Source organism: Rhizoctonia solani, chromosome 10 (genome assembly GCF_016906535.1).
Source record: "Rhizoctonia solani chromosome 10, complete sequence".
In the NCBI taxonomy this organism is placed as follows: domain Eukaryota; kingdom Fungi; phylum Basidiomycota; class Agaricomycetes; order Cantharellales; family Ceratobasidiaceae; genus Rhizoctonia; species Rhizoctonia solani.
The window spans coordinates 1394656-1413304 of record NC_057379.1 but is presented as its reverse complement, the minus strand read 5'-3'; the positions used below and the strand labels follow the sequence as shown (position 1 = coordinate 1413304).

The following is an 18649-nucleotide window of genomic DNA, read 5'->3' as shown; positions in this document are numbered from 1 at the left end:
CCCAAACCCAAGAGTGACAGTCAACAGTAACAGTGAGTGGTAAGAGTGAAGGGTGGGTGCCCTCCAAGGGTATGCAAGAGTCCCCTTTTATACCCTAGAGTGGCAAGGTTACTGAGTCATTCACCTAGTCAGAGTATGAATATGACTTGCTTAGGACTGTGCTTCCTAAGACTTTGATTGGTGGGTGGGAAGGCACAGATATGACTAGGATGGAATGTGGCTGCTCTTGGGTTGAACTGCAATTAGTTAAAAATAGAAACATCTAAATACATGACTCAGTCTATCAAGAAATGCTTGGCAGCCAATGAGCACTTAGAGTGAGTCATTAGTGTGAGTCATTCTGGTGGCAAGCAGAATGACTCATAAGCAGGATTTGCAGTGCCACTAGAAATTACTAGATAAGGAGAACCTTAGTAATCTCATGAGAGGTATGACTCAACTAAGCTAGGAATAAGGATCATTTCCCAAGTTAGAGCTAGTCATGTGATGAGCTAGATGTAAAGATACAAATAATGATTAGTAAGGTACTTGAGCCACATAGATAGAATCTTGTGAAGCTAATATCTCCATGAGATCTTATCGTATGAGCACGTGACAGGCAGCGTTAGAACGAGCGGAAGGAGCTCTATTGAACGATATGTAACACATACAGTCGATATGAGCGTTACATAGAGTAATGACAGGAATAATGGAAAATAGGAGTCAAATGGCCATTAAATCAGAAAGTCAGATATATACAGATTATTGTGGATGGTGAGCTGTGAATGCAAAATTGTGTGATACATAACAAAGAGAGAAGGTTAGAACTGCCTTCTTCCAGATTTTGCCAGCCTGGGGGCTCAACCCATCAAGCATAGTAACGGTGCAAGGTGAGGGGAGGTCAATGAGTGGGAGGCAGAGTAGTTCCACAGTACAGGGATGTAGGAATGACAATGTTGCACCTGAATCAATCAGGACTTCTAATGTTTCTGCTTGTTTCTCTGGCTGTATTGGAATTGTGAACAGTGGTTGATTTCTATGGGACGCAGATATATTACAATATTCCAAACACAAGCCAGAGTCCTTGGGGTCCTTGCGCGCAGCAGCAGGTACCCTTAGTCTTTTCCCAATTTGGGTCCAGACTCTTCACCAATTTTGGCGGCTTCCTTTTTAACACCTTCTTCCTTAGGTGCGGCCTTCCAGCCGGTGCGGCATTCCGCAAACTTGTGGCCAGTTTTTCCGCACTTGATGCAGAGGCCTTCAGCCCTGCGGCGGTTCCGCTCCTCCTTGGAGACAAAGTTGGGATTGCTGGAAAGGCGCCCTGGTCTTGTGGCCTGTTGGCTGGTACTTGCCCCCCTATTGGGGGTAGTGGAGGTAGTGCCAGACTTATTACCCTTCAGTGGGTGGCTGGCGCGCTCCTTGCGGAGGGCGTTATCAATGACCAGAGCCGCATTCTGCAGCTCAAGGAGAGTGGTGGGGCGCCGCTCACGGGTGGCAATGAGGCGGCTGACCTCCCAGTGAAGGCCACGTGCAAATTGCCCGCGTAGGGCGGCGTTGTTCCAGTCCAGGTCCATAGCAATGGTCCTGAACTTTGTGATGTACTCAGCACAGGTACCTGTCTGAGTAAGGTGGGTAATTTGCCGCTTGGCGGCTTGCGTGGCATCTGGATTCCCAAATGCGGCCAAAAACTCCATTCTAAAGTCATCAACTGTTTGAATTAGGGCCCTGTGGGACCCAAGTTGATCAAGGTGGGGATGAGCCCAAGCCCCTGCTACGTCCTTCATATTCATCAGGAGAAAAGACAGCGTCTCCTGATCCGTGGGGAACATCCGCTGGTTGAGGCAGACCCATGCCAGCATCCTGGTGAGCCATTGTTGGGCTTTGTTCCCAATCTTCCCAGTGTAGGCGTCAGGGTGGTCCACCTTGACTGGGGTTTGATAAGCAGCTATAGGGGCTGCTGGGACTTGGGGCAAGCAGAGCCAGATAGGCAAAGGTGGAGGGGAGTATGGACTTGCAGGGGAGCCCGGACGGGAGTTGGCTGCGCAAAGGCAGGGGGAGCTCTTGTGGGGTTGGCCCAGGCAACAAGGGGCACACTAGGCGCTGGAAAAGGGTTGGTTTTGGGTAAGGGCCTGGGCGTGGCCTCAACTGCCGGGGGTTTCTGGTCTTCTGGTGTATGTGGGGCTCCACCCCTAGCCTCAACGCAAGCAAGGGCTTGATTGACTGCTCCCATCCAGTCTTGGGCTTCCTTTGTGGCTTCCTTTTGTTCCTCAAGTTCCCGCTCAAGCCGGAGGACTTGATTTTGCAATCCCAGGAGGAGGGAGATTGCGCAGCCAAGGGAGATTTCCCCGTAGACCTTGGGTTTGAGGCTTGCTGACTCATTGGCAGTTGCCGGAAGAGTGGGTCCCAGCTCTCCTTGATTGAGAGGGGACAGGGACGAGCGGTGCTCCAGGAATGGGTTGCCATTTCATGAGGGTAGGAACGGCCTTGGTGGGAAGCGGTGCGCTGGGAGGCGCGGGAGGAAGTGCAAGAGGGAGTACAGGAGGTAATGGTGGGCAAGTAGGGGAAAGTGGAGGCTATGTAGCCAAGGGTGCCTATAACAGGACTTATGGGTTGCTTTATGTGTGCTAGCGCTAAGAGCTTGCGTCAACTGCCTAGCATTGAACAGTCCTTTTGACCAATCAACTGCCGTGTACAGGCGTGATGTGGAACGGGTTTCTGCAAGCAGGTGGATCTGCTGGCTAGCTCCGCTGAAAAAGGGTGCAGTGACCAGTGGTACACGGACGATCAGAATCTGTCTGCCTTATAGCAATTGGTACTACCTGGGGCCAACGCTAGTTTGATTATTGATAGCAAAGGCAAGCCCAATCAGGTGATTTCCCTTGTGCTAGTACAGGGACCTTTGTTTGTTGAGACTGAGTAGTGTGTCTAGACGTCCTTAAGGGGCGTCAAGGCAGCAGGCACTTGCGGCCGTATGTACTGAGTGAGAAACCACATAAGGCAGTGGGGGTGCTACCTGCAATGACGAGCTACCTAACTACAATGACCACACGCTGTAAGGTGGTGGCAAGCTACATAAGTACAGTGAGTCCAACGCTTAAGGCGTGTGTCTAAGTGGTTTCTGGACTGTAAGTCCTGTACAGATGGGGGATGCAACAAGAGGTAATTGACCTGGGTGTTACCATGGTTGGTGGGCCTCCTTATATACAAGGTAGAGCTAATTACAAATACACTAAGCCAATACTGTATCAAATAAGAACCCCGTTCTGCAGTTGGCCTTACTCATGATACGTGTCACTGACGTGTCATAGTGATGTCATCAAGTGGAGGTGGCTACGTATGCTGAGATAAGCGCGGATGGGGACGTGGCTTGGCGCTTAGCGTAGGATATAAGCGCCGAAGTCACGTGATTAAAAATGTTGTCCGTTCAACTTTGTTTAAATTCGAGAAAATGGGAATAAATTCCCTGGTATTGAGTGTGTCTACAACAATGTGCTTGTGGGCACGGTTTGCAACAACTTAAGGTCAATAAGGGTTGTCTAGGTAGCGGGTGCTTGAGGCCGTATGGAACTAAGTGTAAACCGCTTAAGGCGGTGGAGGCGCTACCTACAACAACTAACTATCCAAGTACAGTGACCAGGGCCGTAAGGGCAATGGCAAGCTATGTAACTACAATGAGAGAGCCGCTTAAGGCAACAAGTACAAGTGGGGTGCTGCTAAGTAATTACTGGCCTAAGGCCTTGTACAGTGTGGAGTGCAACAAGAGGTCAACCTGGGTGTTACCATGGTTGGTTGGCCTCCTTATATATTCTACAGATGAACTAATTACAAATACATTATATGCAATATCTAATCCAATAAGAATCCCAATCCGCAGTTGGCCTTACTCATGCATACATGTCACTGACGTGTATGATGATGTCATAGGTGGAGGTGGCTACGTATGCTGGTGTTACATGGTTGGTTGGCCTCCTTATATATTCTACAGATGAACTAATTACAAATACATTATATGCAATATCTAATCCAATAAGAATCCCAATCCGCAGTTGGCCTTACTCATGCATACATGTCACTGACGTGTATGATGATGTCATAGGTGGAGTGGCTACATATGCTGATTAAGCGCAGATGGGGACGTGGCTTGGCGCTTAGCGTATGATAAGCGCCAAAGTCACATGATCAAAAATGTACTCCGTTTGCCTTTGTTTAAATTTGAGAAAATGGAATAAATTCCCTGGTATTGAGTGTGTCTACAACAGCTGTTGATTGGTTGTAAGGACTGTCCAATGCTAGGTTGGTTGAGACAAAGGTTTAGCGTTCAAGTAGTAAAGTGCCCATAAGTCCTGATATAGGCACACTTGGCTATTCTAGGCCCCACCCCTCCACCTTGCCCACCATTACCTTGCGTACCCCCATTTGCTCTTCTTTGTGGGCCTCCCTCCACACTGGCTGCTCCTACCCCCCTCATGCTATGGCAACCCGCTCCAGGACCGTCCTCTTGAGCCCAATCCCCCTTTGATCAGGGATACTTGGAATCCCAACTTCCGCCAGCCACCTCTCTCAAGCTTGGCAAAGTATCCCTCAAACGCGTCACGCGCCTCCTCCTTGGCCTTCTTGGCCATGTCAAACAGCTTGAAAGGGACATTGCCAAGATCAAGGAAGCAGGGGTCAACAAGGACCAACATTGAAAAACATCTCCCAAACTGTCAATGTTGTCAAGGATGGGCTTAGAAACCTCCAGCTCCAAGGACCTTGCACCCCTGAGGGTCCCCAACCCAAAGCCGTGGAAGAAACGCCATGCCCCCTACCAAAAGCCAAGCCTATTGGATTGGCTAGTGGGCCTTCCATCTGGCCAGAGAACCACAAGGCCTCCCTGCCTTTGCGCAGCCAACCCCAAGAAGAGCAGCACCCCTGCAAGTTCCTTCTCCCCCTCCATCTCTGCGTCTCCTGTCCTAGACGTCCTTAAGGGGCGTCAAGGCAGCAGGCGCTTGTGGCCGTATGTAACTAAGTAAACCGCGTAAGGTGGTGAAGAGGCTGCCTACAACAACTAGCTATCTAAGAACAACAACCAAAGCCTTATGGGCAATGGCAAGTTATGTATCTACAATGAGGAAGCTGCTTAAGGCGGTGGGTACAGGTGTTAAGAGTTGTGTAAGTACAGGAGTAAGAAAGAATTAATATATACAAATGTATATGAGAATAACTAAACTAGTATTAAGAATCAGAATATGCACAGGATATATGCACAATATAGGCTAGGTTATCAGGAATAACAACTCCTAACAAATAGTCTAGCAACTATGAAGTGCAGGTGGTTGGTTATGTATAGTACCTTAGACTAATGTTACTTAAGCCTAAGTGACTAAGGGTATGTATACTTAAGGTCTCTGGGATAGTACCTTAAGTAAGAGGGTTACCTGACTAATGTACAGGATTTATAGGATTTGCCTAATAAGTATAGGACTTATATATGCTTAAGTAAGACTTAAGACTTATGGGGTTTACCTAAAATATCTAGGATTTATGAGATATTGCAGATAAAGCATCTACAATATAGGGGTATGGTGGATTGAAACACTATCACTCAATCACAACAATCCTTACAGTATTGTTGCACTATACTCAATGTTGAACTCAACAACTGTGACAGTCAAGGGCACAGGGTTGCAGTAAGTACACTAATAGGTTACCCTGTGTCTGTTGGGACTGGCCTATGGTCTTAGTGCGCCAAATAACCTCCTATGCTATTTACAGTGAGTCAATCACTAAAGTAAATGCGCAGATAAGCTGTTAAAGGCTTGTGTGTATATGTCAATATAAGAGTGGATAAATGGATGCATTAGAAGCGTCTTCACAGGGTCCTTTTATACCCTGAGAAGGCGCACAAACAAGTATATACATGATTGATACCAAGAGGGGGTACAGGAGGTACATGTGGCAACTGAAACACTTGAGGAGCCAATACTTTGGTACATAGTAAACAAACAACAAATCCTAATATTTGTCCCAAGGCAATGTTTGCCCCAAGGCAGTATTTACCTGTGTGGGTCCTTAGATGTCCCAAGGCTAAGTGTTTCATCCTTGGAGTAAACAGTTCCAAAGGTAGGATACCACTGCATTGGGTACTTACAGTAAATGGGGCATAACTCTGCCAAATGTTGTCCGTTTTGGGAGTTTGACCCAGCGTTCTGGAGCGCACAAACATGCGCACCTAAGCGCAAGCGATTCGCCAGTGTGGGATGCCCGGGTGATGGAGAAAAGGGGCATTTAGTGCGTCGGCGCTTAAGGGCTGATTAAGCGCCAGAGCACTTGCCTATGCGACAGGGGGGACCCTGAATTTCTGTGTGTAGCCACAAGATAGAATCTTGAATAATGAATACTACAAACAAGAGAAATATTACTTGTCACTGTTTATCTACTCAGCTGAATTTATATGTATTTAAATGAGTGAGAAAACAGCATATATGCAAAAGACATTGCATATTGAGGGTATTCCTGAGGTTTGTAGGTTTTGTAAAGGTCACTATTGGATAGAGGGACCTTGAAAACCTTAGTTCGCATCTTTATCTCATTTGTTTACTGTAAGATTACTAGTGTAATTAATAAAATAAGTACAGATTAAAGAAGAAATGTCATATCCATAACAACAGGTGTGAGTGACTTAGTAGTTACTGGCCTAAGGCCTTGTACAATGTAAGATGCAACAAGAGGTAATCAACCTGGGTGTTACCATGGTTGGTTGGCCTCCTTATATATTCTACAGAGTAACTAATTACAAATACATCATATCCAATATGTGATCCAATAAGAACCCCGCTCTGCAGTTGGCCTTACTCATGCATATGTGTCACTGACGTGTCATGATGACATCATGGGTGGAGGTGGCTACGTGATGGGTAAGCGCGGATTGGGGATGTGGCTCAGCGCTTAGTGTATGATATAAGCGCCAAAGTCACGTGATTGAAAATGTTGTCCAATCATCTTTGTTTAAATTCAAGAAAATGGGAATAAATTCCCTGGTATTGATTGTGTCTACAACACTGCCCCCCCTCTAAGGGCCTTGGCAGTGCCAAGGGCCTTCTTTCTCATGTCCTCCTTGTATTTTTTCAAAAATTCTCCTGCATTTTTCAAGTTTTCCCAAGGTTCCCACATGTTTTCCTTGGAGCCGTAACCCTTCCATTTGACTTGGAAGAACCATTTCCCATTGCGTTCTTCAGCATCTGTTATTCCCTCAACCTTGTACTCCTCCTCTCCATCCACGGTAACTGGTGGTGGGCGGTTTTCAAAGGCACGTTTGTCATCCCTTTTGACTTTTGACAGTAATCCCACATAGAACACATTGTGGATGCGCATGGTTGGTGGTAGTTCAAGCCTATAAGCGCGGTTGGAGATTTTTTCAATGACCTTGAATGGCCCTAAGCGTTGTTCCATCAGCTTGGGGCTCAGAGTTTTGAGGTTAACATTCTTGGCGTCCAGCCATACTTCTTCTCCAATCTCAAACTCAGTTGGGCTTCCGTGGTCTCCAGCCACCATTTGTTGCTTAGATTGCCGGAGTGCTGCCTCTACTTCCTTCCACTGAGCTTCCATGGTCTGGGCTAGTTTGTTGGCTTTGGGGACGTCTGTTGGTACATTGGAAGGAGTTAGGGACGGCTCCCATCCGTACAGGGCCTTGAAGGGGGTCTTCCCGGTACTGCTATGCACGGTGTTATTGTACGCAAATTCCGCCATGGGAAGCCACTTGGTCCAGTCCTGCTGATTGGTGCCAGAGTAAGCCCTGAGGAAGTGTTCAATGGATGGGTTTACTTGTTCCGTTTGCCCATTGCTTTGTGGGTGGTATGCCGTGGAGAAATGGGGGTCTATTCCTAGCCGTTTGTACAGGGCTTTGAGGAATTTGTTGTTGAATACCCTGCCTCTATCTGATACGGTTTTTTCCGCATGCCATGGTGTTTCCAGACATTTTCCAGGAATAGTTCCGCTAGCTCCAGAGCTTTCAACTTTTTTGAGCACTTGATGAAGATGCCATACTTGGTGAAGCTGTCAACAACAACTAGAATAGAGTCATGGTTTCCATCCTTAGGCAAATCTACTATCATGTTGTAGGAGACGTGTTGCCAGGGTCTGGACAGCAATTCTAGGGGCTGAGGTGGAATGGAAGTATATTTTGGTTTGCGGATTTGTTGGCATGTCTTGCAAGAGTCCACATGCCAGTAGGTATTGGAGTGGATCCTGGGCCAGTAATAATTCTGTGAAACCAGTTCCAGGGTTTGTTGTCTGCCAGGGTGTCCTGCCAGGGGGCTGTTGTGGAAGATCCATAGTAAGTCCGCCCTCAGGGTACCCACATTGGGGACCACAATGCGTCCTTGGTAGAATAATAGGCCTGCCTCCATTTGGTAGTCCTTAAATGCACGTTTGATTGATGGCGGGCTCTAGACTCATTCTGCAGGAACTGAAGGATTTCTTCCAGAGACTCATCCTGATCCAGAGATGACTTGAATTGACATTGCAGCTCTTTTTCAGGTGTGACTAAGGCAACGTTGGCAAATACCAAGTCTGGTAACATGGACTGGGGTTCCGGTGGGATATTGGCATGGTCCAAGCGTTGTGAGAGTGCGTCTGGTTTACCGGATTGTTTGCCAGGGCGGTATACAATTTGGAAGTTATCCCGGCTAACAATAGATGCCATCTGGCATGGCAACGGTTGAACATGCAAGACTCCTTCCAATATTCCAAGTTGCAGTGATCCATGAAAACTGTGATGGGGTGAGCTGTCCCTTCCAAGAAGATGCGCCAGTATTTGAAAGACCTGATGATTGCCAAGAGTTCCTTATCATGGGTGTCATAATTTTGTTTGGCACCTTTGAACAATTCTGATAAGAAACCCAGGGGGTGTAGGCGCCTGTCTTCTTGTCATTGGCTTAGTATGGAACCTAGGGCTGCACTGGATGCATCTGTCTCTAGAAAATAGGGTTTGGAGGGGTCTGCATGGCAAAGGACCAGGGCATTGGTGATGGCGTCCTTCAAGCCTTGGAAAGCTTCTTGTTCCCTGACGTCCCATTTCCAGGGTGTGTCCTTCTTGACCAGGTTATGTAGCAGCCTGGCCAGGTGACTGAAGTTGGCAACAAACCAACATAGAAAGTTGGTGAACCCCAAGAAGGATTGGACTTCCTTGACCTTAGTAGGTATTGGCCATTCCTGGACTGCCTGGATCTTGAGCTTATCCAGACTGAACCCTTTGTCTGAGACAATAATCCCTAGGTATTCCACTGATGTGACGTGGAAAGTGCATTTTGATGCCTTGCAAAATAATTGGTTGTCCATCAGCCGCCTTAGGACCTTGTGAACGTGTTGGCTATGATCTGCGTCATCCTTTGAATAGATTAGGATGTCATCAAGGTAGATGATGACGCATACGTCTAGGAGGTCCTTAAACAGTTTGTTCATAAAGTGTTGGAACAAGGCAGGGGCATTTGTCAAACCAAAGGTCATCACCAGGGATTTGTATAGGCCATACTTGGTACGGAAAGCAGTCTTCCATTTGTCACCTTCCTTGACGTGCACGTTATTGTAGCCCCATTGCAAGTCCAGTTTAGTGAAGACCTTGGCGCCATGGAGCTGGGCCATGAGATCATCAGGACAGGGGAGTGGGTAGACGTTCTTTTTGGTGCGGTTGTTGAGGCAGCAGTAGTCAACAACCAGACAACAGGAACCATCCTTTTTGGGTACAAACATGACCAGAGAACTGATTGATGACTTGCTGGGGCGGATCTTCCCAGCCTTGAGTTTGTCCCTAAGCCATTCTTTGAGCATAGCGGACTCAGCATCAGTCATGCTGTACAAGGGAGAGTTGAGTGGACCTTCTTCCGTGAGTTCTATCCCAATGTTGTAGTGCCGGTGTGGGGGAAGCTTATTAAACTCTTCTTCTCCAAATACCTTGGCATATTGGTGGTATTTGGAGGGTACTCCCTTGAGGGGGTTCTTGTCAGCTTCCTCTTCTTTGGCAATGGCCACGTGTTCAGGTGGGGTATGGGGAAAGGAGAGGGTGCGTTGGTTCCAATCAATTTCCAGGTTATGGGCATCTAGCCATTTCAATCCCAAGATAGCAGCGTGAGACCCTGTATTGCAGATTAGGAAAGTCTCAGTCATGTGTTTGCCATCAAAGGAGAAGGTTAGATTGGCCTTCTTCCAGATTTTTCCAGCCTGGGGGCTCAACCCATTGAGCATTGTAATGGTTTGGGGAGTTGGGAGATCTATGAGGGGTAGGCATAATGCCTTGGCGGTACGTGGGTGAAGGAATGACAATGTGGCACCTGAGTCTATCAGGGCTTCTAACTGTTCCGCTTGTTTCTCTGGCTTAATTGAAATCATGAAGAGTGGGGATATTCTATTGTTACTATTCAATATGTTACAGATTTCAACAAGCCCAGAGTCCTTGGGGCCCTTGCGCACGGCAGCAGGTACCCTTACTCTTTTCCTGATTGGTACTTGGAGTCCTTGCCAATTTTGGCGGTTTCCTTAGCCTTCCCCTTGTCCTCAATAGGGGTGGCTTCCCAGCCCGTGTGGCATTCCGCAAACTTGTGGCCCATTTTACTGCACTTGATGCAGGCGCCAGCGGTGCGGCGGCGGTTTTGTTCTTCCTCCAATACAAAGTTGGGGTCATCGGAGAGCTTCTTTGAACCGGTGGTTGATTGGCCGGTACTTGTCCCCCTTGCGGGGTTGGGTGGTCTGCTAGACTTATTATCCTTTGGTGGATGGCTAGCACGCTCTTTGCGGAGAGTGTTGTCAATAACAAGTGCTGCATTCTGCAGCTTGAGGAGGGTACAAGGGTGGTGCTTGCGGGTTGCTATTTGGCGGCTGACCTCCCAGTGGAGGCCATGGGCAAACTGGCCTCTAAGGGCCGCATTGTTCCAGTCCAGCTCCATTGCCAAGGTTCTGAACTTTGTAATATAGTCTGTGCATGTGCCAGACTGGGTGAGAGTAGTTATCTTCCGCTTGGCGGCCCTTGTGGCATCAGGGTCACCAAATGCTGCCAAAAACTCCAATTTGAAGCCCTCAACCGTTTGAATTATGGCTCGGTGTGAGCCTAGTTGGTCTAGGTGAGGGTGGGCCCAGGCCCCAGCAGAATCCTTCATGTTCATCAGGAGGAAGGAAAGAACCTCCTGATTGGTTGGGAACATCCGCAAGTTGAGGCAGGTCCAGGCCAGCATACAAGTCAGCCACTGCTTGGCTTTGCTCCCTATTTTGCCTGTGTAGGCGTTGGGGTGGTCAACCTTGACCAGAGCAGGATAGTGGGTGGCTGGAGCCAGAGGGAGAGGGGCAGGGGCTCCAATTGGGGATTGGAGATGCGGAGAGATAGGGGGAGATGGGACTTGCAGGGGCACTGCTTGTACCAGGGTTGGATGGGCAAAGGATGGGAGCCCTTTAGGTTGTTTGGGCCAGAAGGAGACCCAACTAATTGATCCAGTAGGGTTGGCCTTTGGTAGGGGGTGTGGCGTTGCTTCCACAACCGGGGGCTTGGTATCTTCTGGGGTTCTGGGCCCATGGAGTGGGAGGCTTTTAAGCCCATCCTTGACAACATCAACGGTCTGAGAGATGTTCTCAACGTTGGTGCGGGTTTCCACCCTGGCTTCCTTGATTTCAGCAACATCCCACTTGAGGCGCTTGACTTGTCCAAGGAGGCCAAGAAGGAGGTGGGTGATTTGTTTGAGGGATACTTCCCTGATTTCAACAGTGGTGGCTGACAGAAGGAAGGGTCCCATGTCTTCCTGATTGGCAGAGGAGTGGGCTTGAGAGGGTGGCCAGGAACAGGTTGCCATGTGATGTGTTGGCGGGTAGGAGCAGCCAGCGTGGGAAGATGCCCGGGAGGAGGAGCAAGTGGGAGTGCGCAAGGTAATGGTGGGCAAGCAGGGGGTAGTGGGGGCTATGTAGCCAAGGGTGCCTATATCAGGACTTATGAGTGCTTTACTACACAAACGCTAAACCTTTGTCTCAACCAACCTAGCATTGGACAGTCCTTTCAACCAATCAACAGCTGTGAGCGGGCATGATGTGGAGTAGGTGTTCTGCAAGCGGGTGGATTGACTGTCTAAGGTTGCAGGTAGAGGGTGCAGCAACCTGGGGTATGTGGGTGATAGGAGTGTTCAGCCTTATAGCAATTTCCTACTACATGGGGGTGGGGGAATTTTGATTATTCTTTCCTGCAAGGTGGCCCCAATCACATGATTTTGGTTGTGCTAGTACTGGTACTCTTCTTGGTGGTTGGATCTTAGTGGTGGGTGTTCAAAACGGTTTGCAACTGACATAAGGTTGATTACCTAGTGTCCTAGATGTCCTTAAGGGGCGTCAAGGCAGCAGGCGCTTGTGGCTGTATGTAACTAAGTAAAACTGCATAAGGCGGTGAAGAGGCTACCTATGACAACTAGCTATCTAAGAACAACAACCAAAGCCTTATGGGCAATGGCAAGCTATGTATCTACAATGAGGAAGCCGCTTAAGGCGGTGGGTACAGGTGTGAGTGACTTAGTAGTTACTGGCCTAAGGCCTCATACAATGTAGAGATGCAACAAGAGGTAATCAACCTGGGTGTTACCATGGTTGGTTGGCCTCCTTATATATTCTACAGATGAACTAATTACAAATACATTATATGCAATATCTAATCCAATAAGAATCCCAATCCGCAGTTGGCCTTACTCATGCATACATGTCACTGACGTGTATGATGATGTCATGGGTGGAGGTGGCTATGTGTGATGGGTAAGTGCGGATTGGGGACGTGGCTCAGCGCTTAGCGTATGATATAAGCGCCAAAGTCACGTGATTGAAAATGTTGTCCAATCATCTTTGTTTAAATTCAAGAAAATGGGAATAAATTCCCTGGTATTGATTGTGTCTACAACATCTCCAATCCCCAATTGGAGCATCTGCCCCTCCTCCACCAGCTCCAGTTGCCGCATACCCTGCCCCGGTCAAAGTAGACCATCCAGATGCCTATACAGGCAAGATTGGGAGTGAAGCCAAGCAATGGCTTACAATGATGCTGGCCTGGACCAGGCTGAACTTGCGCATGTTTCCCACGGACCAAGAAGTCCTATCCTTCCTTCTCATGAATATGAAGGATTCCGCGGGAGCATGGGCCCACCCACACCTCAACCAGCTTGGATCACACCAAGCTATCATCCAAACTGTTGAGGGGTTCAAGGTAGAGTTCCTGGCAGCATTTGGCAACCCTGACACCACAAGGGCCGCCAAGCGGAAGATCACCACCCTTACTCAGTCCGGCACATGCGCAGACTATATCACAAAGTTCAGAACCCTTGCCATGGAACTGGACTGGAATGACATGGTCCTTAGAGGCCAATTTGCCTGTGGCCTCCACTGGGAGGTCAGCCGCCAAATTGCAACCTGCAAACACCGTCCCCGCACCCTCCTCAAGCTGCAGAATGCAGCACTCATCATTGACAACGCCCTCCGTGAGGAGCAAGCTAGCCATCCACCAAAGGATAATAAGTCTAGCAGACCATCTAACCCCGCAAGGGGGACCAGTACTGGCCAAGCCACTTCCGGTTCAAAGAAACTCTCCAACAATCCTAATTTTGTGTTGGAAGAAGAGCAAAACCGCTGCCATGCCGCAGGCGCCTGTATCAAATGTGGCAAAATGGGCCACAAGTTTGCGGAGTGCCGCACGGGCTGGAAAGCCACCCCCATCAAAGACAAGGGGAAGGCTAAAGAGACTGCCAAGATAGGCAAAGACTCCAAGTACCAATTGGGAAAAGAGTAAGGGTACCTGCTGCCGCACGCAAGGACCCTAAGGACTCTGGCTTATGTTTGGAAATTTGTAATATATCAAGTACCAATAGAATTGCACCCCTCTTTACAATTCCAATACAGCCAGAGAAAAAAGCGGATCACTTAGAAGTCCTGATTGACTCAGGCGCCACCTCTTCATTCATGCACCCCTGTACCGCAGAATCACTCCGCCTCCCACTGATAGACCTCCCTACTCCCCAAACCGTTACTATGCTCAATGGGTTGAGCCCCCAGGCTGGCAAAATCTGGAAGAATGCTATCCTTACCTTCTCCCTTGATGGCAAACGCATGACAGAGACCTTTTTAATATGCAATACAGGGTCCCACGCTGCCATCTTGGGATTGAAATGGCTGGATGCCCATAATCTGGAAATTGATTGGAACATGCATACCATCACCTTCCCTCACGCCCCTCCTGAACACGTGACCATTGCCAAAGAGGAAGAAGCTGACAAAAATCCGCTTGAAGGAGTACCCTCCAAGTACCACCAGTATGCTAAGGTATTTGGGGAAGAAGAATTCAACAAGCTTCCCCCACATAGGCACTATGACATTGGAATTGAGCTAACGGAAGAAGGTCCGCTTAACTTGCCCCTGTACAGCATGACCGATGCCAAATCCGCTACGCTCAAAGATTGGCTTAGGGATGAACTCAAAGCCGGAAAGATCTGTCCCAGCAAATCATCAATCAGCTCTCCTGTCATGTTTGTCCCAAAAAAGGATGGCTCACGCCAATTGGTAGTTGACTATTGTTGCCTGAATAACAGGACTAAAAAGAACGTGTATCCATTACCCTGCCCAGATGATCTGATGGCCCAATTACGTGGTGCCAAGATATTCTCCAAACTGGATTTACAATGGGGATACAATAATGTCTGAGTTAAGGAAGGCAACAAATGGAAGACCGCGTTCTGTACCAAGTATGGCCTTTATGAGTCCCTAGTTATGACCTTTGGCCTAACCAACGCTCCTGCCGCATTTCAGCACTTTATGAACAAGTTATTTAAGGATTTGCTTGATGTATGCGTCATCATCTACCTTGACAACATCCTGATCTATTCCAAGGATGACGCATCACATGCACAACATGTTCACAAGGTCTTAAGATGTCTCATGGAGAATCAGTTGTTCTGCAAGGCATCCAAGTGCACTTTCCATGTTACATTGGTGGAATACTTAGGGATAATTGTATCAGATAAAGGGTTTAGCCTGGATAAGCTCAAAATCCAGGCCATTCAGGAATGGCCAACCCCAACAAAGGTCAAAGAGGTTCAGTCATTCTTAGGGTTTGCCAATTTCCTACACCAGTTTGTTGCCAACTTCAGCCATATGGCCAGGCCATTACATAACCTGGTCAAAAAAGATACACTGTGGAAATGGGGTACAAGGGAGCAAGAATCATTCCAAGGCCTGAAGGACGCTATCACAAATGCCCCGGTACTCTGTCACGCTGACCCATCCAAACCCTATTACCTGGAAACGGACGCATCCGGCACAGCTTTAGGTTCCATACTTAGTCAACAACAGGAAGACGGTTGCCTACACCCACTAGGGTTTCTGTTGGAATCATTCAAGGGTGCCAAACAAAACTATGACACCCACAATAAGGAACTTCTGGCCATTATCCGGTCATTTGAATATTGGCGCATCTTCCTGGAGGGGACCCTACACCCCATTACTGTGTTCACCAACCACCGGAATCTGGAGTACTGGAAGGAATCCCGGACATTTAACCACCGCCATGCCAGATGGCATCTATTGTTAGCCGGATACAACTTCCAGATTGTATACCGTCCAGGAAAACAGTCTGGAAAACCTGACACTCTCTCACGCCGCACCAATCACGCCAACATTCCCCCTGACAGCCAAACCATGTTACCTAGCCCTATCTTTGCCAACGTTGCCCTAGTACTACCAGAAACAGAGCTACAGCACCAAATAGAATCATCCCTGGACCAGGACAAATCCTTGGAAGAGATCCTCCAATTCCTCCAAAACAAATCCAAGGCACCACCTTCCATTAAACAAGCATTCAAGGACTACAAAATGGAAGCCAGTCTGCTGTTCTACCAGGGAAGGATTGTGGTACTGGATGTTGGGACCCTGCAAACGGAGCTTTTACGCATCTACCATGACAGCCCCTTGGCAGGCCATCCTGGAAGGCAAAGAACCCTAGAGCTGATCTTGCACGTCTACTACTGGCCAGGCATTTGGGCTGACACCTATTGGCATGTGGATTCCTGCAAAACTTGCCAACAAATCTGGAAACCAAAGTACTCTTTGATTCTGCCTCAACCCCTTGAACTCCCTACTAGGCCATGGCAACATATCTCCTACAACATGATTGTTGACTTACCAAAGGACAGTAACAATGATTCCATCCTGGTCATTGTAGACAGCTTCACCAAATACGTCATTTTGGTGGAATGTTCCAAGAAGCTCAAGGCACCGGCACTGGCGGAACTGTTCCTACAACATGTCTGGAAACGTTATGGAATGCCTGAAAAGACAGTATCAGATTGTGGAAGGGTCTTCAATAATAAGTTCCTCAAGGTGCTGTACCAGCACTTAGGAATAGACCCCCACTTCTCCTTGGCGTACCACCCCCAAAGCAATGGCCAGACAGAACAAGTGAACCCCACAGTCAAGCACTTCCTACAAGCTTATTCAGGGATCAACCAAAAGGATTGGGTCAAATGGTTACCTATGGTGGAATTTGCCTACAACAATGCAGTACACAGCAGCACCAGCAAATCCCCATTCAAGGCACTATACAGATGGGAACCTTCACTTACCCCAAGTAACGTCCCAATGGATGTCCCTGAGGCAGACAACTTAGCCGCCCAAATGGAAGCACAATGGAGGGAAATAGAAGCAGCACTCCAGCAGTCTAAGACACGCATGACAGCCGGAGAAACAGGAGAACCATTGGAATTTGAGATCAGAGAAGAGGCCTGGTTAGACGCCAAGAATGTGAAACTTAAGACCCTGAGTCCTAAGCTGACCAATCAACGCCTAGGACCCTTCAAAATAACCAAGAAAATCTCCAATCAAGCTTACCGGCTGGAATTACTGCCGTCCATGAGGATACACAACATCTTCTACATAGGGCTGCTATCTAAGGTGAAAAGAGACAAGAAACAAGCCTTCAAGAATTGCCCACCACCAATCACCGTGGATGGGGAAGAGGAGTACAAGGTAGAAGGGATAACGGACGCAGAGGAAAGAGGTGGTAAATGGTTCTTCCGGGTTAAATGGAAGGGCTATGGCCACAAAGAGAATACATGGGAACCCCAAGAAAACCTCTAAAACACCAAAAATTTTTTGGAAAAATACAAAAAAGATATGAAAAAGAAGGCCCTTGGCGCTGCCAAGGCCCTTAGAGGGGGGGCAGTGTTGTAGACACAATCAATACCAGGGAATTTATTCCCACTTTCTCAAATTTAAACAAAGGCAATCAGAGGACATTTTTAATCACGTGACTTTGGCGCTTATATCATACACTAAGCGCCAAGCCACGTCCCCATCCGCGCTTACTCATCATATGTAGCCACCTCCACCTATGACATCATCAGTGACACGTATGCATGAGTAAGGCCAACTGCAGAGCAGGGTTCTTATTGGTTATGGTTTTGCATATACTGTATTTGTAATTAGTTCAGTCTTGTAATATATAAGGAGGCCAACCAACCATGGTAACACCCAGGTTGATTACCTCTTGTTGCATCTTCACATTGTACAAGGGCCATATGCCCAGTAAACCACTTAGTTACTTAGTCTACACCGCCTTAAGCAGCCTCTTTGTTGTACCTACATAGCTTGCCATTGCCCTTACAGCCCTGGTCATTGTAGTATAGCTGGTTGTTGTTGTAGGATAGCTTGCTCACTGCCTTACGCGGTTTCTACTTAGATATACCTGGCCGCAAGCGCCCTCCGCCTTGACGTCCTTACAGACGTCTAGGACACTGACCATGTATTTACTGCAGCTGGCTGGCTTCCTAATAGGGCAATACAGTTCAGTATCTTGGCCTCTGCTCATTGCAGTCAAATGCTGTAACCAGCCATGTCAAGACTGACAAGCAGGAGGAAGGGATTAGTGGTGGACTGCTGCAAGGGTTGTTGTGGTCAACTAAGAGAGCGCTATCAACTACAAATGTTGCGTCCCGCTCAGACCCATATCCCATGCTCTCCACAAGCTTTGCTGTGTTCAAGAATATGTAGACTATTGGCAAACATAGCTGCTTCTCCAAGTAAACTGTTTGCTCATCAAGGTGTCACAATGGTTTGAGAGTTACCAGACGTTGAGTAATATGATCACTAGCTGACACTTTCTAGCCATGCAAAAACTCCAAGTGAACAACAGCACCACATTAGCTCCTTCTATTTGTCACTTTGCCACCAACTACTACCCCCAACTCAACCTTTTTGCATCCTATATACTGCTAAACCTGGTTGCATCCCGCATTTGGTTGTTCTCATCTAGGCTACCGGTGTATGCTTGTTTGCTGGATGCTACTTAAAAATGGATCAACCTCTGCATCATAGCTCAGGATGCAGGTTTTGGTCAACGCGCTCTCTATTTATTGGATCAGAAGACAACAACTATGGTTTGCAAGTGTCACAACCCTTTCCATTATTTCCATGAGTCCTGACCTTGTCAAGCCTCCAATACACTCATGTTGCACACCAACATGACCGCAAGCACGCATATACTAGCACATATGCACTCAGAACCTCCAAGTTCCCACATATAAGAGACTTATGGTTGACATGGCTGGACTTAGTGATATTCTCTAAGTCCAGGTCACATGACCTCCCCCCCTCCAGTCCTTTATCAAATACTATACTAAACTACTACGGATTT

The 18649-nt window shown here is 47.8% G+C and overlaps 5 protein-coding genes across 5 annotated transcripts; 3 read left to right on the top strand and 2 right to left on the bottom strand.

The window, feature by feature from the left end:
• Positions 1–1094: 1094 nt before the first annotated feature.
• Positions 1095–6246, bottom strand: RhiXN_08612 (Retrotransposon-derived protein PEG10; the record flags this gene model as incomplete). Its single annotated transcript, XM_043328428.1, has 3 exons — positions 1095–2017; positions 2074–2345; positions 6191–6246. The coding sequence occupies 3 exons, from the start codon at positions 6244–6246 to the stop codon at positions 1095–1097; spliced, it is 1251 nt and encodes a 416-aa protein (XP_043183813.1).
• A 765-nt stretch (positions 6247–7011) lies between these two features.
• RhiXN_08611 (Retrotransposable element Tf2 protein) lies at positions 7012–11792 on the bottom strand (the record flags this gene model as incomplete). Its single annotated transcript, XM_043328427.1, has 6 exons — positions 7012–7966; positions 8005–8274; positions 8319–8729; positions 8783–8846; positions 8907–10360; positions 10444–11792. 6 exons carry the CDS (start codon positions 11790–11792, stop codon positions 7012–7014), a joined length of 4503 nt encoding a protein of 1500 aa, XP_043183812.1.
• A 936-nt stretch (positions 11793–12728) lies between these two features.
• Positions 12729–13756, top strand: RhiXN_08610 (Retrotransposon-derived protein PEG10; the record flags this gene model as incomplete). Its single annotated transcript, XM_043328426.1, has 2 exons — positions 12729–12732; positions 12897–13756. 2 exons carry the CDS (start codon positions 12729–12731, stop codon positions 13754–13756), a joined length of 864 nt encoding a protein of 287 aa, XP_043183811.1.
• A 170-nt stretch (positions 13757–13926) lies between these two features.
• Positions 13927–14664, top strand: RhiXN_08609 (Retrotransposable element Tf2 protein; the record flags this gene model as incomplete). Its single annotated transcript, XM_043328425.1, has 1 exon — positions 13927–14664. The coding sequence occupies one exon, from the start codon at positions 13927–13929 to the stop codon at positions 14662–14664; it is 738 nt and encodes a 245-aa protein (XP_043183810.1).
• Positions 14665–14730: 66 nt separating this feature from the next.
• RhiXN_08608 (Retrotransposable element Tf2 protein) lies at positions 14731–17094 on the top strand (the record flags this gene model as incomplete). Its single annotated transcript, XM_043328424.1, has 1 exon — positions 14731–17094. One exon carries the CDS (start codon positions 14731–14733, stop codon positions 17092–17094), a length of 2364 nt encoding a protein of 787 aa, XP_043183809.1.
• Between the last annotated feature and the right edge of the window lie 1555 nt (positions 17095–18649).